A 25,311-nucleotide genomic window follows, 5' to 3' on the forward strand; every position below is an offset into this window, starting at 1 on the left:
AGTAATTTGTTGAGAGGGTCCGACATCTTTATGCCAAGCAATGTGAAAGCCTAATTTGCGAAGGAGTTTGAGCAAAGTGTTAAGGGCCAACTGACAGGAGTGGTAGTCATCTGCAATAATTAAGAAGTCATCCAAATAAACTACTAGAGCATGGTACCCTCTACGAGCCATCATACGACGGACACTCTGGGTGAGTCGATGGAAGATTGCCGGAGATTTCTGTGCACCAAAAGGAAGTCTAACATCATACCGGTACATATATGTGGGGTTAGAGTGACCAGAAAAAGTCCACTGTAGGCCAGTGGCAGAAAAATTAGAAGGGTGTATGGGTACAGATCTGTAAGCAGATTTGAGGTCGACCTTTGCAAGGAAACAACCTTCTGTGATCAAATTAACTGCATCGTCAATGGTTTGATACTGGAATGACTCTAGGGATGCATAATCATTTACTGAGAACCCTTCTGATTGACTGCAGTCGTGAATAAGTCGAATATCGGGCGAGTCAGGTTTAGGAATAGCACCTAGAGCACTAGTAATTGTGGGTTTGGTGGGAGTAATAACATAGTGGCCTTCCTCAATCTCTTTACAGATCTGCTCTTCAACCTTGCTGTGATTATGGTCTGTAGCGGATTTATAGTTAGTGGTATGGACGGGTTTTAAGGTGACATCTTTATCTATAATACTGAAGCCATGTTTAATGCCATCAAGCAGGAAATCTTTGTCGGGATCATCAAGTGATCAACTACCGTATTCCTCCGATTGTAAGACCACGCTCCAGTATAAGACCCTCCCCCACTTTCAGAAGATTTTCAAAAATGCTATACGTCCGTGTATAAGACCCCTCCCTACTTTAGTTCAAAAAGCCGGCCAACAAATCGCAACTCAAAAGTTGATAGTAAGCCTTCAACGATCACTATAATACGAAGTTGTTGCTGACTGGCCATCTAATGATTTAGAAGAGCTAAACGTGCACATTTACAGACGGCTGATGTTGCTGATTGCCCATTGACACTTTCAAGGTCGTTTGGCCTTTGTTTGAGCATATTGAAGAGCTGTAATGGAGATACTATTTGTTAGGCAGGGTGTGTACGCATAAGCATAGTGTTGTAAATTATTTAGTGGTTAAAATTTCCTGTAAGACCTAGAAAAATCATTAAAGATGCTAAAATGATGTAACATTGAAATTTGTTTACTGGAACGGCAGGCAAAACTAAATTTTGTCTTTATACTTTTCTTTCTGTATCATTCCGTTGTTAACCTTCTACGGCCCCTGCTCAATATAATAGAATAGTCCACAGTGACCGCCATATTGTTTTGCTGCATGCTGCAAGTGAGCTGATCCACGATGTATGTGTTACCATTTCATGCACGGGTTTACTGTTTGTAGCTAACAGTTTTTCACCTTGGATCATAAATTCTTACCGTTGACAACCATGAATTTCAGTGCCATATCATTATTTACTCGACACAGACCTTAGATTGAAAGAAAGGTTGGTTATTTTTACGTGCAGCAAATGCATGTATTACACATGCCATGAGTTAACTGCATGATGCCAATCCGGTGAATATATGATCGAATTTCTGTTTTGCATTGTCTACGTCTTTCAAGAATTGTCTCAAAGTTTTATTTCACCTCACAAACCATTTGATCAGACAGGGATTGTTTGAGCAGTTGAAATTTTAACAGCGATTAAAAAACAACTCGTCAGTTGGGTTGGGAAGTCATCGCTAGGTCGCTGTGTTTTATCTTTGAAAATGAAGGAACAGTTGCCATTAATTTTCAGCTTTGTGTATTCTCGAGAATAATTTGTCAGAAGTTGCTAATATAAGTAAGCTTTAGTATGTTCTGCCAAAAAATGTGTGAAAGTCTCGAGTAATGCTGAATTGACGTGAATAAATTAGCATAAATTAGCAGTGTTAGTTCAAAACGCTGGATGGCTCGATTATAAGACCCCCCTGATAATTATAATCATTTCATGTTGCTGACCCCGGGTCTTAGAATCGGAGGAATACGGTAATTCATCTTCCCAAGCAGATGGGATTAAACCAGAAGAAATAGTCAAATCAGGCGCCGTTACAGACACAGGCATTAGTTTTTTGATACATGTCTTTCATGTTGTACTTTGGGGTGTGATTGTCTGCAAGATGACTCTAAACACACATGGGCATAGGTACAGGAATTCCCAAATTTACAATTCCCTCTATTAAAACTGAGGCATATCGGTTTACCAGAAGCGGTATCAATAGGGGCTGTGATACGAGATGTACGTGGTTGAGAGGTGGATGTTTTCCCCTGTGTAGCCATTGGTTTTTCACGTAGGTAAACTGTGGATATGTGGTTGATATCGCTACTCCATGGGAAATCATGTATGGCTTGGAGTTGCCGATAATTTCTGTCATAATGGAGGATGCTACTCCAAGTAAAACGCTCTGCCAGTTGGGAAATTTTGTCAATGTAAAAAAGTAGTACATCTGTGTGGTCGAATTTAAAGCCCCATTTTGCAACAATTCACACAAAATTTTGATACTAGCCCCCATCCATTGAGTTGGCGATACATTTTCCAACTTTACTTTCTTGCTCTCAGACTCGATAATGAGTTTGGTTCCATCTGAACCTGTCCCTAGTATTTGTTGTTCTTTAAAATTGAGAGCTGCTGGTATAAAATCAACTACATCAAGATATTTCTCACCTTTCTTAGGATGAATATATAAACCAACTGGTTAAGATCTGCCCGTGGGTATGGCGTACTGTTACCAGAAAAGTTCTGAAAGTTCACAGAGTTCAAATTGTTCGTGGATGACAAGAGCGAATGGAGAGGCATGCTTGCTGCGCTTTGTGTCTGTTGTGGATCTGTAGACATCAATAGCCGGCGGATATCTTCGGAGTCAAGTTGCTGTTGCATATTCGGCTGCGTAGGCTGGCCGGTACTGGAAGCTTGAGCAAACAGGTTGTTCCTGCAGGGCGTCGCCATATTGTTGTCTTGGGGTCTTGCCGTTTCTGCTCCGTTGAGGGTGTTCACTTCAAGACCGGAACCGAGGTGTCTTGCTGGAGTCTTCGCTGGCCCTGGAGTGTTAATCAGCATGCGTGGGTCTGGGCCTTCACGTGACGGATTAAATGCACTCGATTGTGTCCGCACTGCAACCTCGAGAAATCGACGCTGTGCATTGGGGGTGAAATGCCCATTTCTACCGTGGTCGAAAACGACACAAACCCACTTCAGTTTGTAATTGCGTCGTTCTGTTTCACCTGCGCTCTTCAGTTTGTAATTGCGTCGTTCTGTTTCACCTGCGCTCTTCAGTTTGTAATTGCGTCGTTCTGTTTTGAGCTGCGCTCTTCAGTTTGTAATTGCGTCGTTCTGTTTTGAGCTGCGCTCTTCAATTTGTATTGCGTCGTTCTGTTTCACCTGCGCTCAACAGTTTGTAATTGCGTCGTTCTGTTTTGAGCTGCGCTCTTCAGTTTGTAATTGCGTCTTTCTGTTTCACCTGCGCTCTTCATTTCGTAATTGCGTCGTTCTGTTTAACCTGCGTCGTTCTGTTTCACCTGCGCTCTTCAGTTTGTAATTGCGTCGTTCTGTTTCCACCTACGCTCGTCATTTTGTAACGTCCTTTTGAGCATAACCCGGAAGTACTGGAGTAAACATTGTACAACAAACGTTGAGAGGTCACACGGAGAATATTAACGTGCAGGCTCTAAGGTGAGTATTACTTAATTAGTATTACCTATGCCTTAGTCATGGTGAAATCTATTATGTTTTCAAAAACAACTGCTTGACAAAATGCACGGACACTGGCGCCACATGTTATCATTATTAAAGTCAATGTGTATTGAGTCTGACGTCCTCCGTACCATGGACCGACGTCCAATGGTTCTACCGTGTACCTGTAATCATGAATATAGAAGGCTCTCCCTTCTTAATACCTGCATGCTGTATTAACCAACAGCAAAAATGTTCCACTATTTCTACCAAATGTGACAAATTCGCTATCTTGCAACATGTATCCTTTAAAACTTACAGGACTTTTGGCGATCCCTAGGATCGCCTTTGTCCTACTACCGTATGTAGGCCCAGGAGGGGATATCCGATTATGGAGGTGTGACGGATAGCGTTTTGTTTCCCATTGAAATTGTAACCTGGTGGGTAAATTTTATGATAGCACCAACACAGGCCTTTCAAAGGCAACGTGTCTGTTAGTTACTGGCCATGAATAGATAAGTGTAGAGGCCTATAGGACCACCCTTCTGTACTTGTCAGAACACAATTGTAAACTGTGCCTTTTTAAGTCAAAAATTTATTTTAACTCATGTGCGTGTATTTTTTATCATTGCAGATACCATGAGTGAACCTGTGTTTCTTCAAAACTTTAATAACGGTCAGTGTCACTGTGTATGCATGTATGTATTGATGTTTGTTTTTCAGTTCAAAATTTAAGTAGAAATGTTTAAATTACGACCCAATCAATTATTGAATGCAAAGTGTCTCTGTCATTTACCAAGCAATACACAACCTGATTTTGTTACTTGTTCACAGAATTGTTTCTTCCAAGTAGAATTTCCTATTTATGTAAATCAAACTGTACATTTTCTCACATCTTACATAGAGAGTGAAGCAATCCAAGCCTTCTGGCAAGCTGGATATTCACAATATTATACCAGAATTTTCCTGGAGAAATTTCATGGCATCCATCTGAGGTGAGCATGCGTGGCAGATTTATATATTAAATGTAACATTTCCAAATCTAAAATGAAGACTTCGCTATTTGTTATTCTCCACTACATTGGGGTGACACACCATTTAACTCAATAGTTAATCTACAAATGTTAAGATTTGTAATTTTTGATTGCCCATCCAGTTCTGAATATCCACATTACACTGTTTGTGTAAAAGATAGCATGTTTAATGTACAACTACAATATCACACCACAGATCATAGCTGCAGTGCAAATTAAAGTCATCCTTTGAGCCTTTTAACATAATTTTTTACACCTATTTATGCTGTATGGTTGTAAAATATATGGAACATAATGCTTCTGCACAAAATCATAAAACTCAACCATAATACTTTCATTTAGTCCCAGGCAACTAAGATACCGTGTCAAGAAACTAAAGTTGGCCAGAACAACATGGTCAAATGATGACGATATAAACAATGCCATATTGGTAAGTATTTTAATTCATGTACTGTAGTAAAGCAATTGAAGTATGTCTATGACTTTGTCATCGCATTGATTCATCAATACGACAATAGCATATTAAGTTGACTTTGAAGTTCTCACTTAGGCCATGCTGAAATAAAAAAAACATAAGTCTATCACGAAAAAACAATTTCTTTCTTCTAGTGTGAATTAAGTGGTTCAGGATCCAAATGTGGATACAGAGCCATGTGGTATCGCCTTAAAAAGAAATTCAAGTTAAATGTATCCAGGTACGAATAGTAGTCTAGATCAATAAGAGAACATTAATGTTCTTATAAGTCCGCATAAACTTTCAATTAAATGTACCATTTTTGATTATTGCTGCAAGATTATCAACCATTCAGCCGCATAGGGGAGATATTTGTATGTAGGATGTATGCCTTTGTATGTATAGGACCTATGGGAGTCATTATAAAAGTAATATTGAGGAATTTGTTGCATGTAAATATTTACAACTTTTCATAATTCAGAGATTCAGTAGCTGCAAGATTGAGGTTGCTTGATCCAACAGGAGTTGAAGCAAGGCAGAGAAAACGTTTCAAACGTGGACTATACAGGAGTTTTGTAAGTTTGTCGTCAATTTCATTTTTCAGTGTAAGGCAAAAGATTACTTGTACACTAAAACCTGACAAAAGAACGCATTATAGTGTTAGTCACATTATTCATTTTCCAAATGTTCCTGATTTACACAGGGAATTAACTTTAGGTTTCCACTTCAATTGTACTTGAATTGGCAGGTTATAAGAGTACCTATGCTTCAATATAAGTTTAAGAGTTGTCTTAGACAGAGAAACTTGAAAGCGTCAAAGCTTGGTTTTCTGAATCTCTATCAGTTTGTTTGCATGATTTGAATCGTGAATATTGAGCACTGCGGCCATATTACTCAGTGTCAATATCCGCCCCCTTTAATGCTCGTATTTTCAATGACGCTTATGAAATGTACAGTAAATGTGTATAAAGAAAGGGAAACATTTGATGTTATTTTACACATACCATTGCTATGCAAACTTTGATTTCTACATCCTTCAACTCACATGTAACAGCATTCTTACACTCTATACACATTCTAACAAAATATCTGGTACATTTTTTTCAGGGCCCAAATCTGGTGTGGCATCTGGATGGGTAGGTAAACTTTGTTTGTGTTCCGGGGGGTGTGTGGGTTGGTTTCATTCATTATGTACAGTCTGACTTGATTACTTTGCTATTGTGTGTATCCACATGCTTGAGTGAGTACTGACATCAAGAAATAATGGTTGACATCAAAACAGTGAAAAGTCATCAAAATTTGCATTCTTGGCTCAGTCAAAGTTATCCATGGTCAGATACGTCCGTATATGTAAAATAAGTAAAGTAATATGTCAACGACATGTAATTTTCAAAAATACACATCATTTACCTGTAACTTCAATTTCTTTTCATTTCATTTTATGCACATAATTTTTTAGGGGGTACGCATTTTGCATCATCACGTTTCTGGACACTTTGTAATACCATTGGCCTTCATGTTAATTTTTGATATACTTTCTGTTCGAATTAGGTCAGCCATATTCATATTGTCAGCTACCTGTCCATGGTGCAACGCAAACTTTTTGTACCTGTATATCTGACCTAAGAGATCCACAAATATTTGTTTTAGTCGTAAACTCCCTATTTGAGAGCAAGTCGCAGGCCAGTAATGGTTGTTTGACATATACTGTATATGAGTTGTTAAGAGCAGTTCCTCAAATGTTACAAATCAACATTAATAGCATTATCTCCATGTCAGTCAAAAATGAATCACAAGCCTTTTTTACAAGTCTTCAAAAATGAACGGCAGTTACAGCATAGGCATGGAGTATCAGACGTCTGTACTTATCAGTACAATTTTAAAGAAAATGTAGTTTGTGAGAGGCTATGAAATGGTATTCGTATTATCATTATTTAGTCCAAATCTACCTACTGGTAGGTTTTGTTCCACTACACTTCATGGATTACTACTTATATATCTGAAATACACAAGATAAATTCAATTGCACAGAGTTACCCACATCTCATACTTGTTCTTGCGTTGCAGATATGATAAATTAAAACCATATGGCATTTGTATCAGTGGCTGTATTGATGGGTATGTATTACACTTATCAAACACCTTTAAACACTCAATGTAGGTTGGATATTGTATCCCAAATTAGAAATCCTGTGAAATTGTGTGTATGAAAACTGCAACGATTGTGAGATATTTCAAGTTGTAAATTCTATGAAACAAAATCGGACAAAAATTTACATGAACATAATCTGTTTTACATGAGTTATTCACAATGTAGATGAAAAAAGATTATGTCTTTGTTATGGCAATATGACAATTAAAAGATTACCATCTAAAATGCATGCTGACTAGACATATTCATCTTAACATGCACAAAGTTTGCTGTAAACTCACCAATGTAAGTTCACAGGCTACCAGTGTGATCACAATTTTTACTACGTGTATAATACATTTACTTCAGCTACTCAAGGAAAATTCTGTGGATGAAAGCTTCAAGTACTAATAACAACCCAGCTGTTATTGCCCACTATTACCTGTCATGCATTAAACAAGTAAATGGTAAGTAGGTATTTTAGACTTGCAATGTAATGTAACTTTCGATGCAAGTATGAAGTTGTATGATATTCAACATAGCAGAAAAAAATGCTAACTCATATATAGCCCATTAATTATTTACACATTTGCTTTGTAGCTGCATTTTACAGCAATATTTGCAGGTTACATTTTAGAAGCGGTAATTATTTTTACAGTGATTATTATTTAATTATTTGTATGCTTACAATATCTCTTTAGGTTTGTTTCTCAAGTCACTTAGAGCTATGTAATAAAATATCCATTCCACATTTCAGGTTTATTATAGTCTCCTCTGATAATATTACTAGGTTGTCCACTGCAGATGCGTTCAGATCCTGGCACAGAAAATGTCACCGTTGCTGCAATGCAAATATATTTACGCCAACTTGGGAATGATCCTTATTCAGGCGAAGATTCCTATATCTTTGGAAAGTCCACTGCCAATCAGGTAAATGGATAATTGTTATGCTGCATTTGTGATGCAGCATATCCATTTCAGATCAGCATTACCATAATTTTGTTATCAAGATTGTCAATTGGTTGAAATAGTTGTGCTCAGCGTAAAGACATTCATCTTGCTTGAGGAATATACACTGCTGTACAAGACAATAATGCTCATTGCCATTTTTCACTAAACAAAATAATTGATTGTCAAGTGTTGTACAATTTTGCAATTAAGAATGGGCCACTTCATAAGATACAAGAGTGATAACGGATTTGAGACTTGCAGAGTAACTGGATCACACCGCTCCACCATGGTAGTCGTGAGCCAAGCAATGTATCCTTTATCACTTCATTGAGTAGTGCACTTTTCAGTATATTGCTGGACACTACCTCCGCTGCGCCATGTACGCGGACGAAAATCCAGTATTTTGTGAATGATCTTATATTATTGTATGTCACACAGAGAATTGAAGCATTCTGGTCATATCTTCTGAGGGCCTGGACAGAGTGGTGGCGGCAACACTTTTCAAACATGGTAGCTGAAGGCATTTTTGTGAACAGAAGTAACATACACAAGTGAGATTATTCCTCTCTTAATAAACATTCCTGAAATAACTGTTTACGCGTTATACTGTAACCTTTAGTTTTTAGCTACTATAGACTATAGTCTATAGAAGCTATTGGGATGGGTATCCGTCCGGCGTCTGGCGTCAGTCTGTATGTATGTATGTATGTATGTATGTATGTCCGTTTGTGAGGCGTCCGTCCACTCAAATATCTTGAGAACCGCTGTACTTACTGATTTGATATTTGTTGTGTAGATGAAAAATATGATTTGAGAAACTATTTTTTTTAATTTTTTGATATTGTTGAAAATAGGCAAATTAATGCAAAAAAAAAAAGGTGTTTTTGGTAAAAAATCTTCTTCTTCATAACCGCTGGTCAGACAGCTTTGTTATTTGGTATACAGGTCCCTAGGGGTAACCCAAATTAGATTTGTTCAAATTGTGATGAAATATGCAAATGTGTATTTTTAAGGAATTTTTTTGTCATTTTTGGTCAAAATTTGATTTACATTGTATGTAATTCTTGTACTGTGTAAACCCTATCAATTCACCCAGAAAAAAATAATTAATATGATTTTAAATAATTTAATTAATTAGGAAATCATCAAAGCCAAAATAATTTTAGTGTAGAATTATCAGAAAGTTCAACTTTTTTTGACAGTTCATAGTGAAATGCTTACCATCTTGGAGGATTCAGTCTGAATGCTGGGGGTGTAATTTGAACAGCGCCCTCAGAAAAATAGCCTCGTTTTCATTTCAAAACAAAGGTCGCAGTAGTACGCAGGGGTCACACAAGCATGGGTCGCCTAAACATGCCTACATTCACGCTATACCGCGGACCTGAGTGAATGTTATAGGTAATATGTGTTTTTTAGGAATTTGTTTCTGATATAAACAGTTTGTCATGTAAAAATAAACCTACCTTCAAACGATTGTCGATGTGTATACTGAGTAGTTTCTGTTGCATAACACGATTTGGGTCTGTCTATGAAGGAGAAACGGGGTTAGTAAATGGTCTTCCGGGTCTTGAACACCGATCAAATTTCAGCAGTGTCTTTTTCAGTATTAATTGATTGCGTATACCAATTTTTAACTTCACAGAGCTATTTTACTGGAAATGGTACACTTTTCAATAGACCCTTGGCGAAACTTCGTCTTAAAATTTCACCTATGAATGCCGTTTTCTAGTACTTGTTACAGTGGGCATTATACATTCACCACAGATTTAGATGGCCTCTACAAACGAGAATAATTTTATGTTAACTACAACTACAGTTCTTTAGTATATTTTTTTCTCAGAATTTTAGAGTTTATAAATTGTTTTGTGTATCTTGAAGTCTGTTTCTATATATAGGAAAATGAGAGCAACTTTACACATCGTCTTCTACCTTTGATAGTGATGCGGTATATTGATTCGATCAATGTGGTTCAATGATATGGAGAAACATGGCGAGACACCGGTGAATCGATAGTGCTTTGACCCTGGTCATGTGATCTGCGTCCCCGGGAAAGAACCGGTTATGTGTTGGAGCTATTTATCCCACATGTTAATTTGATAGTAGCGATTGTTCATCAACTAGAGATGCTAGTATGGATATGTTGTGGTCTGAACTTTGAGTGGTTTGTTGGTCAGACCGTTCGTGTTTATTTTATCCTCGTGCTTGATTTGTGCCTGAACGAGGATGTCTCTTAAGTTTTTATTCCTTTTGTATGCTATGATAGGTTTTTCTGGAAAACTTTGACCAGTGTTTGATCGGCTTCTATTATTTTCCAATTTTTTGTTAGACATTGTTTGATTTGCCTGGTTTTGATGAATGGACTGAAAGTCGTTGTGTAAACCAGTTTTGTTCTTATGTCATATTCCTCTTATCTTTATCGGTAAGGTATCGTCGATGGTTGGTGAGATTAACATCTTTCTTTATATGAGATATATCTTTTTTTCTATAATCTTGTTGTTGAAGTTTGCGTGTGAGAAAGTTGACCTTTTCAATGAAGTCCATGTCGTTGTTGCATGTGCAAGCATATCGGAGAAGTTCACCTTTAATGAAGCCTTTGAAAGTGCCGCTTGGGTGACACGAATTTCTCAATAAATATTGGAACGTGTCGGTTGGTTTTGTGTTGGTTAAATTAAAAAGAAAATTAATAAGTTCTGAATTCAATATACTGCAAAGACAACAGCTTTATTCTAAATAAATCTGAAGTTTGATCAATACTTAAGCCTCAGAGACTTGACTGCAACAAACTGAGACAAATCAGACACGAAAATTACGTCAAAAAATTTAAAAGTGAACAACCATGAGGTCACATGCACAAGTTTTTCTATGGGAAGCCCCAGCTGGAAGCTTCGAAGCCATCCTCGGACTGTGATGACCCTGAAAAAAAAGAGGAAAATAATTAAAAACAACTGTGACACGAATTTTACGTATTACAACCTAAAAGTGTCACTTGATGATAGTTTCCCCCCAAAAAGTAACATTTGACCTAAAAATATGCACATTTTGGGGATTTATTTCACTATGAGCGTATGCGAGTACACAGTGTACGTGTAAACGTACAGTACACTAATACTTTGTCACTAATGTTGATTTGGCGCCATATTGGATTTTAGCGGCAAAACACAGCGGCGAACTTTGCCGCCCAACATCAAATTCCTGGCATGAACAGACAAAATTCTGCGGTAAAAAGCTAATTTATAGTATAATTCCACGAACTATGCTTGATTTTGGGCCTTAATTTCATGCTACCGTAGTTGGTACAGCAACACAAGTCCGCGCTCGACATATAACATCATACTATGAAAAATCGCTGAAATCGCAAAATTCACTTTAATTTTTCAAACAGAGCCCCGAAAAGTCACTTACCTTCTCAGAAAATCCAATTGAAGAGATGAAGTTGGTCTCCAATGATAATTATCGGCGAAAAAATGAGGATTTGGGAGCGACTGAAAATCTGTGTTAGCCAGCCAACGGTCACAGTGTAGACTGAGTTGCTGAGTGCCGTTCGAAAGGAAATGGCATTTGCATATGCAAATTGCACCCCTAGCGTTCAGACTGGATTAAAACATTTCAAGGCAACTTTCCTGAATCCCAACTTTGACATATTCTGAACCGTCATTTATTGTGCCCTGTATGTTATCTAAAAGAAATTGCTCAAAATAGTCAATAGAGATAGAGAAAGTTCTAATTTCCATTTATGGTTGAATGGGTAAGGATAAAATAAAATTACTTTTTGAGGAAAAAAAATAGAGTGGTCAATTAAAAGAGTGGTCAAAGTGATAGGGTTAAAAGAGTGGTCAAAGTGATAGGGTTTTTATGGTAAAGCTGGGCTGTAAGATTCCTCGTGTGCTATTTATAGCAATTATGCAATCTGTGTAAACAGTGCAATGAAAGTTACATGATTCCTTATAATGCTTTTGATGACCTTGAACTTCATAAGTTTCAAACATTTGTCTCTTCAGTGTGCTTTCTCTGAGTATGGACAGTCTCAACTTATTCAACAGAACTCACTTACAATGTTAATCAAAGATATCCACCTTCGTCATCAGTACATGTGTCACAAAAGGTTATTCTCTACATAACACAGCAGAGCTCTGTCAACTGTTGAGTTGCTTGTTCTTTCAAAACTGCTGGTCAGACAGCTTTATTATTTGGTTTACAAGTCCCTAGGATGACCTAAGTGAGATAATTTCATACAGCCAGGAAATACTTAATTTTGTATCCATGTCTATAGTTGCTTCAGGGGCTTTGGCCCTATGTTTACATTTTTTTGTTGTTGAAAGTATTTATGACAGCTGAATAAGGATGAACCTATTGCGGGACTGTCTCACATCTAGGCAAAACTTGTTGAAAACCATACCATTGGTGGTATTTGTGTATCTTTATGTGAACACAATGGTTGCTTCACGTATCTGCTCTCTTATAGGTGTCTGGTCCGTTTCTGTTATCTGGAAGTAATCCAAGGTGAACTAGATATGATCATTTCTTCATGGAATGACCACTGTATACGGAAACAGGCTCAATTAGAAGTGCCATGTGGGATACCAAACGTCTTATACCATTGCCCAGAATTGTCAGGTAATATTATGCAACACACTAATCTGTCCATTTAATTTCATGTTCAAATATTTATATCTTTTACATAACAAGCCGACTAACGGCTAGCTGTGATATCGCAGCGGTAATTGTGGCGTATATCAAACGCGCTCAGGTCACTGGGGTCATTGCCACAGGCAAAGCTATCAGACCCGTACTTTTTGAGAAACACATTTTTTGACCCAAAAGGGCAAAAATTGCCTTAAAAATGCAAATTTGCATTTTTCTGCAAAATTTTAACAAATCTGAAAAATATCATCCCTAGAGACCTATGTACCAAATATCAAAGCTATGTGACTGGTAGTTTTGAAGATTTGTAAAACTTTCAACCAAAAATGACAAAAATTGCCTTAAAAACACAAAGGTGCAAATTTCACCACGATTTGAACAAATCTAATTAAGTCACCCTAAATAAATTGCATATCAAATTTGAAAGCAATCGGACAATCGGTTTCAGAGATGTTATTACCAAAAACAGCAAAAAATGCCCAACAAATGGAAATATGCAAATTTCACCACGATTTGAACAAACGTAAGGTCACCCCAAGTGAACTAATATAAAATTTCCTAGCAATCGGACTTGCGGTTTCAGAGGAGAAGACAATTGTTGACGTACGACGGAAAATCAACGTATTTGATAAGCTCCACGTCGCTGACAGCGGAGCTAAAAAGTTGATGCAAATATGTTTTTCTGTGTGCCTTTTTTCCAACTGATAACTGATTATTCTAGTTCTCTACTGACAAATACTGTGGCCTTGTCAAAGCTAATGGTATAAACAGAAATGCTAGTGACATTTGCAGATCAAGCATGCCGTATTTGTTAAACTTTGTTCAGTTTGCAAACGATCAAAATGTAACAACAGTGCATCAAGTACTGTTGTACACATACACTGATATCCTTTACAATCAGCCATCAAAACTGGTTGCTTATGTATTGTCTTCATAACATGTTGTAAACTTGTTTCTGCCTAAAGGTGGTGTTGATTGCCTCCAAGCTATACCATTCAATATTGATGATTTGGAAGAGCACACTTGTCTGCCAAATTATGTGGGCGACTATGAAGTGGATGTATATTTTCATGACCTCATGACAGAAAATCGACTCTTGCCAGCCAGGAACCCTTCAGAAGCCGAACAGTTATACAAGACAATTTTGGAACACTTGGAGCACAATCTTTAACTTTTAACTATGATTTCAACATTTTTTATGGAGAGAAAACACTGTACAAGCATTTGTTGATGATGAATACATCTTTATTGTGAAATACAAACAGATGCTGCCACTGATCATTATTTTGACTGCTGACACATTGAACTACATAACAAGACCTTTTACTAGGGATTTACATGAAATTGATAGACAGCTACAATAATGATAAATTTTATATCAAAAGAAAGCTCTCTTCAAGACCAATTGATTGCATTTTGTTTGATGAAAATTGTGTTAATTGTGTTAATTGTGTTCTATTGTGTTTACTAGACTGATATATATATATATAAATATATATATATATATATATATATATATATATATATAATTTCGAATCTCAAATTATGATTCAAAGTACATTACCAGAATATGCCAGCGGGTCCTATACTTTTCAGTTGTGCTATTTTTGTAGGAAATATTTCTCTCAACTTTGTGCTTTTGTTTGACCTCCGTTATATAAATAAATAGAACGGAAAAATTTTCTTTTTGTCTACACATTTAGACAAGCACTGTTTCCCTAAGATAATGTGCACAGTAACAACATGTTTTTACTCTAATTTAAATAGCAGGGAGAGAGGTTATGCCTCCACTGTTACCCTTGGACGAGGCTACCTCGTGGTCGTCATCATCACTTGCCACACGTGGTAGAGCAGACAGTTTACATCCTGAGCATTTTTGAGCAATTTTATAAGAAGGAAAGTGAGGGCAACTTCACACATCGTTCCTACCTTTGTTAAATGATGCAGTACATTGAGTCGATTAATGTGTGTATATACAATCTCTCTTACTACCTAACCATAGTGCGTTACTCTTTTCCTTATTGATCTTCTGGCCGAGGATGTTGCCGAATGAGTAAACTATTCTGAGAAACTCTTCGGCAGATTTCACATCTGATAACATTCGAGTGGTGTCATCTGCATATAATAATAATAATAATAATAATAATAATCTTTATTACCCTTAATCATAATAATATTACAATTCAATGATGAATGTACATCTGAGTTGTGCTGTGATAAAGGGTAAATGGAAACGGAAAATAGCAAATGCTAGTCTAGTCCGTTCCCAAAGCCATTTGATGTTAAAGCAAGGAAACGAAGAAGAAAAAAGAAAACTGAAGTATATCGAGGGTAGTGTACATGAAAGTAGTGGGATTGCAAAGTAACCTAATTGTAACAAAGTAACTAAGTGAATAAAAGAACAACTACATAAATAAATATATAACTAAATAAATACATTACGAGTAAGTAGAAATGCGTAAAAAAGAAAACGATAAGAGAGAAAAAAAAAACGTATATAAAATATATATATATTTAAATATGATATACATATAGTAAAGTTGAATATAACTCTTCATCACTTAAAAAAAAAACCCAAAAAACAATCGTGTAAAAGTAGACTTGAAAGTGCTAAGTAACTAACTAAGTAAATAAGAACAACTACAAAAAATACATTACGAATAAGTAGAAAATATGTAAAATAAAAAATAAAAAAACCAAACAAACAAAAACAAAAAAAAACAAAAAACAAAATGTATAGTGAAATATATATATTTATATATCTATGATATACATATTTGTAAAGTTGAATATAACTCTTCGTCATGTAAAACACTAACCGTGTATGAGGAGACTTGAAAGGGAGTGTCTGAACGAACTTCTAGTGGTTTTTGTTTTAATTTGTTTAGGTAATGTATTCCAATAGATGCAGCCTGTATATGATATCGAGAATTTACCCAAGGAAGTGTTGACACTTGGGACATAAAGGTTACCATTAATTTTATGACGAGTACTGTAGCAATGAGAAGGCAACTGACAGTATGTTGTAGACTGTGTGGCAAGTTATTATTTATAAGATCATACATGAATGTACTGATATGTAATTTATGTAATTTGTATATATCGAGAATATTAAGTTGTTTGAAAAGAGTAGCTGAGTTTGCTGTGAAGTCACTGAAAGTTATAGCTCTGACTGCCATTTTTTGCGAAAGAAAGATACTATTGAGATGTGAGGAATATGTTGAACCCCAAACTTCAAGACCATAAGTGATGTGTGGTAGGATGAAAGTTTTGTATAGAAGAATAAGGATATTGCGTGGTAAAAACTGTCTCAATTTGAAAAGGATGCCAACCTTTTTTCTGATAGTAGAATTAATCATTTTAATGTGCTTTGACCATTTAAGATGTCTGTCCATGTGAATACCTACAAATGATGTCACTTCAACCTCATTGATAACTGTATCATTGATGTGTAGAGTACCATTCAAGAAAATATGTTTGTTATGATTTCTGAAGACAATGTAATTTGTTTTGAGGTAGTTTACAGTAAGTTTGTTAGCCCTGCACCAGTCCACTACAGTATTGAGGTGAATGTCGACAGTATTTAAATTTATATTAACTGGTTAGCAGGAAAGTATGAAATAGATTGGTATCGTCAGCAAACAATCTAAAATTGAAGTATGTGGAGGAACGGGCAATGTCATTGATAAATAGTAAGAATAGGGTAGGTCCAAGGACAGATCCTTGTGGTACTCCACATGTAACATTAAGGAATGATGAGGCATTATTATTGACAGAGACTAGTTGGGATCTATTGTGTAAGTAATTTCTGAACCAAAGTAAAGGAAGACCTCGAATACCATAGTGAGAAAGTTTAGAAAGAAGAATTTCATGATTGATTGTATCAAAAGCTTTAGAGAAGTCAAGGAAAATACCGAGTGTTACTTTGCCATTATCAAGTTGTTTGATAAGATAATTGATTAGATTTACAATTGAAAGTTTTGTGCTGTATTTATGACGAAATCCATATTGATGCTCATATAAATATTGTTTTTTTCTATGTACTGAATTAAGCGTGCATTGACAATTTTTTTTCTAGAATCTTACTTAACAGGGGCAATACTGATATAGGTCTATAATTTCCTGGATCATCTTTTGTGCCTTTTTTAAAGATTGGTGTGACTTTGGCTATTTTTAGAGATTGGGGGAAAATTCCAGTCTGAAATGAAAGATTGAATATATATGCCAAGGGTTTGATATTATAGCTGCCCCATCAATTATAAGTCTGGCTGGCATTTTGTCATGGCCACATGCCTTTTTTGGATTCAGGGTGCAGATGATGTTATGAACTTCAGATTGTGTAGTGGAGGACATAAAAAAGGAATGTGTTTCTGGTTCAGTGAGGTAACTATTAAAGTTTTTATGAGGAGAATCGATGTTGTTGGCAAGGTCAGGTCCAATGTTGACGAAATAATTATTGAATGCATTTACTATGTCAGGTTTTGCTGACAATGTATTTTGCACTCCATTTGTCAGTACTCGTAGGCTGTCTGGCAAGGTATTTTTAGCCTTTTCCTCATGACTTCCGAGGACTTGCTTGATAGTTTTCCAAATTACATTGGTATTACCCTTGTTTTCCATAAAAATGCTGTTGTAATACATTTGTTTAGCTTTCCTGAGAACAGTAGACAACACATTTCTAAATTTCTTATATCTATCAACAACAATGACATCAAAGTTTGATTTGAGCACTTTACTATACAATTTGTGTTTTGTATTAATTGATTTTTTAATTGCATTAGTGACCCATGGTTTCCGGTTTTTCTTTGTACTGCGAATTTGTACATTAATGGGAGCATGTCTATTGCACAACTCATCGAAAACACTCTGAAAATTATTATATGCTTCATTTGCATCCTTACAGTTATAAACTCGATCCCACGGAGCATGAGTTAGATCTTCACAGAAGCGAGTAGAATTGTAGAATTTGTAATTTCTATATGAGACTTTATACTGTTTTGAGAGATTTGTTGTCATATTTTCTATGACAATAAAAACTGGAAAATGGTCAGAAATATCTGTAATTAAAGTACCGGCATGAATTGGATACTGTATAATATTAGTGTAGATATGGTCAATTAATGTTTCAGATGAGCTGGTCACTCTGGTAGGTGCGATTTTAACTCATTTTGTTCGATTTGAATGCCCTTAATTGTTTTGTTGTGACGAATGGCGATGGACAAAATTTCTAAACTAAAAACAAGTAAGGTGAAAGAGTATCACCTTGTCTTGAACCGCTGCTAACTTGAAATTAACCAGAGGTGACACCATTATTAATGACTAGAAATATCGCAGTATAAAACTTTGACCCATAGAATAAAAGATTCACCAAAATTAAATTTCTTTAAAGCAAAGTAAAGGAAAGGCCACTCGATAGAGTCAAATGCCTTGGCAAAATCAATACAAAATAGAATACCAGGAATATCGTTTTCTTTTGTAAAGTGTATTGAGTCTAAAATCTTGCAAACAGCGTCACCGATGTAGCGACCTTTCACATATTAACCAGCTTGATTTGGGTGAATCATTTCCGATAAAACTTTGAAATTCGAATTAAAAGGGCCTTGGCAACAATTTTTATAATAACTGTTTAAAAGATAAATAGGTCCCCAATTTTTCAGTTACAGACGATCTTTTTTCTTTTTTTATCAATCAAAGTAATGGTTGCTTGTCTTTGGGAAACTGACACTGACAACTCTCCATATGGACGTGTACATATAGTTGACACTCAGTACAGTTAAATTACCATGCAAGGGCCAGAAACGCCATTCCCCGGGCTTTTATTACAGGACATGTTTTTCGAAGCTTGGTAGCACTCTTCGAGACTCAAATAACCCTCACAAATATTTGTTCTGTAATTCTGACAGTGGAATATGCAAATCGCCAGTGAAATCTTCTGGTTTTTCTTCAGGAAAACAATGTGTAGTCTGGTATAAATTTCGATAAAATTCTTTCTGCGAATTATAAAATTTCATTTAAATCTGTAGATGCTTGAAGTTTACGAATGTCATCTTACTCTAGCACGTTGAATAATACCTTGTGTTTTGACTTTGTAAATATCATCTAAAGCTCTCTGAACTTCATCAATGTCTTTTCATGTTTTTCTATTTCACTTTCTTAATTTCGAGGTCCTTTTTTGATGCTCCAGCTTTTTTTCCTTGTGTCTTTGACACTTAGCCCGTTTTTTGCTGTATTTTATACAAAAATCCATGATTTTATACTATTTAAGCCTTGGATCAAGAACGTCAGTGAAATCTTGTCCCAAATATTTTTCTCATGCTGCAAACCTTTGAGCAACCAATAATCGCATACAGAAGGAACAGAAGTATGCGATACACTTATAAATGCCAGACTTCACAAAAGCTACAATAGATTGCACTCCGATTCACATGAGCATACACAAACACAACAAGACCAAACCGTAGACATAGCTTCCGTAATTGAACAACAAACTTTAGTGGAACATCATATTAACACATAAAATCAATCAATCATTCAACATGTCTCACCAATCAAAAATGAATTTTAAGTGACTGATGAAGAAAACTCTGTTTTCGAAACGTAGCTTCAAAGGATCGCAGTGTAACCCTAGTCTCTCTGCTCAAATGTGGGTTAACAGCAAGACACGTAAATTACGGGTACGTCTCGCCATGCCTAATCAACCCTTTACATAAAACAGCTAAACATGATATACACACACATAGAATCATACACAAAACGCAAAGAATTCACATATGAACGATGTGAGGAGTTGCTTTCCCTTTATTACAACAAAACAAACCGAAGAGCGACGATCAAACAGAACGATGCAGTTCAAACAGAACGACGCAATTACAAACTGAAGAGCGCAGCTCAAACAGAATGACGCAATTACAAACTGAAGAGCGCAGGTCAAAACAGAACGACGCAGCTCAAACAGAACGACGCAATTACAAATTGAAGAGCGCAGGTCAAAACAGAACGACGCAGCTCAAACAGAACGACGCAATTACAAACTGAAGAGCGCAGGTCAAAACAGAACGACGCAGCTCAAACAGAACGACGCAATTACAAATTGAAGAGCGCAGGTCAAAACAGAACGACGCAGCTCAAACAGAACGACGCAATTACAAACTGAAGAGCGCAGGTCAAAACAGAACGACGCAGCTCAAACAGAACGACGCAATTACAAATTGAAGAGCGCAGGTCAAAACAGAACGACGCAGCTCAAACAGAACGACGCAATTACAAATTGAAGAGCGCAGGTCAAAACAGAACGACGCAGCTCAAACAGAACGACGCAATTACAAACTGAAGAGGGTCTGTGTCGTTTTCGGCCACGGTAGTTTTTTTCCTCTTAGAGACATATTGTTGCGCCCTAAATTTAGAAGTGTAATTAACTTTAAACCTGACCAAAGCCAGGACTGTTGAATATACCATATCCCATGTTTTCTTTGAACAATTCATATGATTTAACAACAGGTATTCTCAATACATTTCCACATGTATTTGCACTTGGTAGAATTCTGCCACATCCTTCATCCCGTACAAACTCCAAAGTGGGGGATGGACTAAATCCAAGTGGGGGTATATTGTCCAATCCAGTAGCAAAGATCAGAATGTCCCTTAAAGTTACCTCTGTCTCGGCATCTGTAAATTTGAGAAAAAAGAAAATGGAGGTTATTTAAGGAAGACACTTAGAGAAATATGCCAATGCGTTGCCATGTTTACAGTATCCATTTGTCGTATTTTCTATATCATACTGCACATGCAAATAAAAGGGAGGAAAACACCAGTAACACAGATGGAAGTGAAAGTGTTGATCACATTTCCTCTCATTCGTATGAAGATAGTGACTTAGAATTGACATTAGAAACTCTAGTATTTTTGGACGCCTAATCCTAATTACCAACAAGTCATCAAACATGCAAAGTTGCAATTTTTTGACATGATACCGATATTTTGCAGACTACTACAGCTTATCTGTTGCACTGTGTATCATAATCTGTACCACATTTCAAATTTGAGCCACTGTTTATAGACATAATACCCATATTATGAATATGCATTACATCTGCAAAAAGGCAAATGATATGAACAGTATTACCGGTGGAACCACATACAAAATTCAAATAATCAGCTCCGTGTACCTGCTTTGCGTCACTGACAGACAGCATGGCTACTAATACTTGTAGGCACATTCTGCAGTTATTACATACACAACTTAAAAGCTGCAATATGTTATAGCATGGAAACAATAACAGGATTTAAAAATGCTAAATCACTCTACCTTGAATTTCCACCAAATAGTCTTCCCAAAATGAAAGTACTTGAGACTCTTCTGATCGTTTGTTTGATCCTTCTGGACTTACTGACTGTGAAGCATCAAATAATGCTGTCATCGTCTGCACAGTCAAGTCTTTCTCAGTATGCACAAATACTTCACGAAATAATGTTGGATGAGATATGACAGTTTCCATGACATTCAGGGTTGAAAGTCCAGCTTTTAATCTGACAGTAAAGAAAGGTTTAAAATTGTGATTTGTTCCATTATACGATTTTTTTTGAAATGTACTAGGTGAAAAGAAGCGACCCAAGCAGGTAAGTTGTCACTTCATGTACTACTCTATACAAATAAAGACAGTTATAAAGGTTTCTATATAATTTTAATTTTGTAACAGACTTGAAACTCCTGAAATTCAGGCACATCAGTCCTGTGGTATGCAGTTTCTATCAGCTGAATGTTGTTGCAGCCCTACTTGGTATGGGTACAAGTGGCAAGGACAGGGGGGGCTTTGATGTAGAGAAATTAATTATAAGAAACTTTGTGAATTTGTGCGAAATGTGACACAAGCACTTAATTGCCTTGGAATAAACACTTACCGTTGATAAGCACCAAGATTACTTGTGATGACAAGAAATTTAATTATATCGCCAACGAACTCATCTTTTGATTGCAATGTCGGTATGGTAATATGTCCCGCCCCTGTCATAGTTGCCAATGCATCTGCCTTGTCAACAGCAATACTTAATTGCTCCTCTGTAGTAGCATTCAGTATCTGCAACAACAAAATCACATAGGATGTAGACGGCTGCTCATGTATACACAATGCACTACCAAAAGAACTTTTGTAACATTTCTAGATGTTTTACTTTGACATATCTCCACCAGCATACTCGGATGTTAGGTTTTATGGCTTACAAGTTTTCAACTACAATCATTTATCATCATGCATACAAAAAGATAACAGACGTTTTAACAACCAAAAAGTACTATCTTGGCACACATTTACATGTTGGAATGTAGGAGGTAGCTAGCTAGCAAAATATACCAAAAGCATTTGCTGGGAATGTTACTACGTTGCCCTTCAAGTTTAGAAATCCCGTACCGGTATATTATGCAACAATTGATTTAAAGACAAAAAAAGACACACGTACTGCTTCTAACTTGTCTTTTGTGGTCTACGGGTACGTCTCCCCATGCCTAATCAACCCTTTACATAAAACAGGAGGTCAAAAGGTCAAGAGGTCAAAGATCATCAAGGTTGTGTACATTTTGTCATAAATCTTTGCTCTCATAGTTATACCTGTGTACCAAAAATCAGACCCCTAACTCTATTTGCTAGCCCAAAATTAGATATTTGCATAATTAATGAGGTATACCGTATTATGTGCTGGTCACGTGACTTTTTGTTCTAACATCTTTTCTCCGATACTTGTTTATGTGTAAAAAAAACCCCTGATCTCTAGGTCTAGTTTGATGGCCAGAATTAGAATATATTGCAAAAATAATGCAATGCAGGAACATGTCAGGGTCAAAGGTCGAGTTCATTCTTAAAATTGTTGTGTGCTAATTGGTCCCTTACCAGTCGTGGTTAACAAAGAAGCCCTCTCGGACTCTTAACTAGACCAGAATATGACATCTTGAGAGCTTAGCAGCATAGGTATAAGGCAGGTCAAAGGTCATAGAAAAATCAGAAAAATAATACTTTAAAAATCTTCTCAAAAAAAGGCATGGTCAAAAACCTTGAAATTTGGTATGTAGCATCTAGATAGTATGGCCTATATAGTTGGCGAAAAGATTTTCGATCAGTCAAATTTTATGCAAATTAGATGGGATACAATATTTTAATTGAAAATGGTAGCCAGGTCACATGACTAATTTAAAATTCGAGAGTAATATGCACTACCTCGTTGACATTAAACATTTTACCAAGTTTGAGAAGATTTCATTAAGCAGTTTCCAAGATTAACCCTTTGCACCCTGAACCCTGGTACTCTATAACATCATCGGACATTTCTGTCCAAGCCGGATTCAAAGGGTTAAGGAGGACAAAAAAACAGCAGAAGAAGAAGACCATAGTTAGTAGAATTCCAGCAATAAAAATAGGGGCCTCGCCCGTGAGGGCTTGGGCCCCTAATGAGAATGAGCTGTGGCCTTGGACTACACATACTACAAGAAAATGTACATTCAAAAACAAAACTGCTTGTAATTATGGCTTTTTTCAAATAATTTACTGTGATTTTCTTATATTCATTTTCAACCATTTGTTGAAAACCTAATTTCAAACTTGGACGATAGGTTTTCTATGACACCTCTCCAGAGGGCATTTGGTATATTTGAGCCAGCCAGTTTACCAGACCCTGTACCTGATGACTATGGAGTATCATCATTGTAGTGCCTGATGGATCATGGTGTTGTGACCTGTGATGTACGCGATGAGTGGATAGGACTGAGACAGTACTTGAAAACCCACAAAACTTTGTCCTGGAATGATCTAATTCAGAACTTACTATCTAACCCTACAATGATGGATCTGTACACTAATTTGCTCAAATTAGCTAGTGTCATGATGATTGTTCCAGTCAGCACAGCTGACTGTGAACAAGCCTTTTCAACAATGAAACGTGTCAAAACTCGGCTCTGGAGTCAAATGAAAAACAGTACATTAAATCATTGTCTGAGAATCTCAATTGATGGACCACATGTTGACAATTTTGACTTTGAAACTGCAGTAATGCAATGGGGAAGTCTCAAAAACAGGCGACTGCTTGTTAAATGAATCAGAGTTACTGAGTAGTGTGATATGAGCATGAAATAAACTGAAAGTGGAATTGTGTATCTGAATGCTGTCTCTGATTTCTTTTCATTTGAGTTTTTTATACACAGAAAAATCTGAAAAAAATACTCTCCAAGTGACACCAAATAACACCATTTTAATCTCTACTTTTCAAAAGCTTCAAAGGCAGGAGGGGGGAAACACCCCCCTCTTGACCTCCCCCCATGACCGCTTGCGCAGTTGCATTGTGGTGCTGCATTCCACACTAAGCCCTCTTGTAAAAAATTACGGGGGAGAACACTGTACTTGTATAGGTCATGATATGTTGACATCTAAAGTGTTTTTTTTCCAATTGTGCATGATTGTGTGAATCCCCTTATTGGTATGTAGCATCTTGGTAGTATTGCCTATAAAGTTTGCGAAAAGATTTTGGATCGGTCAAATTTTATGCAAATTAGATGAAATACAGTATTTTAATTGAAAATGGTAGCCAGGTCACATGACTAATTTAAAATTCAAGAGTAATATGCACTACCTCTCATTGACCTTAAACAAATTCCCCTTCAAACAAACACAAACAGGCTACCGGTATTAAACCCCTACGACAAGATCTTGATACTGGTACCTGCACAGTGTATTGATAGTGGCAATCTGCACTATGATTGCTGAATATGATGTAACATCACATATAGTTCATGGAACCCACTACCTGCCAAGCCACTGTAAAATGACAAAAATAGCTTCCAGTCTGCAGAAAGATGTGCAAATACTGGAAGCCTATCAACTAGAGTTTGCCTCCAGATTACAAAACAGAACTAGTGAAGTGTGAATGATTTGTCTAACCTTTCAATATATTAAATTTTCCTGATGGACAAGGGAATGAAAGTGGAGAATCTTTGATATTTCATCCAGACTATGACCAGATACACTGACAATCCTTCATTTGAATAACTTTAATTTGCATAATTAATTATACGTCCCTCAATCAGAACCAAATCTCCCAACATTTTCTAAAAGAGGGGACATTACCCCCTTGTACGAGAAAACAGGAGAAAAAGTTGACAAATATGTACCTTCTAAACAGTAACTTCAGGAATAATCTGCATCTCTTCATATCTTCTCCTCCACTCGGATGGTTGTACTTGGTTCCTGAAAAAAAAGGAAAACAGAAGAGAGTTATATATACATCATAGCTATGAAACTGTCAAAGGAAAAATGAATAAAATTAACAAAAACATTTCATTTCAAATTGTTTTAAATTGTTAATTTTACAAGGTCAAATGCAGGAGAGTTTTGTAACAATTACCAAAGGTTTTTCGAATGGTTATTT

General features: G+C 36.5%; 2 protein-coding genes across 2 annotated transcripts; one reads left to right on the forward strand and one right to left on the reverse strand.

Moving 5' to 3' along the window:
* The first annotated feature begins 3,407 nt into the window (after nucleotides 1-3,407).
* On the forward strand, nucleotides 3,408-14,325 carry LOC139130894 (uncharacterized). Its single transcript, XM_070696702.1, has 13 exons — nucleotides 3,408-3,695; nucleotides 4,330-4,371; nucleotides 4,600-4,690; nucleotides 5,072-5,159; nucleotides 5,339-5,424; nucleotides 5,665-5,758; nucleotides 6,291-6,319; nucleotides 7,251-7,301; nucleotides 7,684-7,781; nucleotides 8,105-8,244; nucleotides 8,704-8,816; nucleotides 12,728-12,879; nucleotides 13,872-14,325. Exons 2-13 carry the CDS (start codon nucleotides 4,335-4,337, stop codon nucleotides 14,075-14,077), a joined length of 1,185 nt encoding a protein of 394 aa, XP_070552803.1. The 5' UTR covers nucleotides 3,408-3,695; nucleotides 4,330-4,334; the 3' UTR covers nucleotides 14,078-14,325.
* Nucleotides 14,326-19,818: 5,493 nt separating this feature from the next.
* LOC139130896 (G2/M phase-specific E3 ubiquitin-protein ligase-like) lies at nucleotides 19,819-22,283 on the reverse strand. Its single transcript, XM_070696703.1, has 3 exons — nucleotides 21,805-22,283; nucleotides 21,212-21,432; nucleotides 19,819-20,571 (listed from the first exon to the last, which is right to left on the reverse strand). Exons 1-3 carry the CDS (start codon nucleotides 21,912-21,914, stop codon nucleotides 20,324-20,326), a joined length of 579 nt encoding a protein of 192 aa, XP_070552804.1. The 5' UTR covers nucleotides 21,915-22,283; the 3' UTR covers nucleotides 19,819-20,323.
* Nucleotides 22,284-25,311: the final 3,028 nt, after the last annotated feature.

The sequence above is a fragment of the Ptychodera flava genome, chromosome 4, assembly GCF_041260155.1.
Source record: "Ptychodera flava strain L36383 chromosome 4, AS_Pfla_20210202, whole genome shotgun sequence".
Lineage (NCBI taxonomy): Eukaryota > Metazoa > Hemichordata > Enteropneusta > Ptychoderidae > Ptychodera > Ptychodera flava.

Coding starts and splice junctions, on each gene's coding strand:
- LOC139130894 (XM_070696702.1), top strand. CDS start 4,335: ATGAGTGAACCTGTGTTTCTTCAAAACTTTAATAACG. Junction 7,782..8,104: donor ATGCATTAAACAAGTAAATG/GTAAGTAGGTAT, acceptor TAATATTACTAG/GTTGTCCACTGCAGATGCGT. Junction 8,817..12,727: donor AACAGAAGTAACATACACAA/GTGAGATTATTC, acceptor GCTCTCTTATAG/GTGTCTGGTCCGTTTCTGTT.
- LOC139130896 (XM_070696703.1), bottom strand. CDS start 21,914: ATGACAGGGGCGGGACATATTACCATACCGACATTGCAATCAAAAGAT. Junction 21,433..21,804: donor AATCTTGGTGCTTATCAACG/GTAAGTGTTTAT, acceptor CTTTACTGTCAG/ATTAAAAGCTGGACTTTCAA. Junction 20,572..21,211: donor CTATTTGGTGGAAATTCAAG/GTAGAGTGATTT, acceptor TCAAATTTACAG/ATGCCGAGACAGAGGTAACT.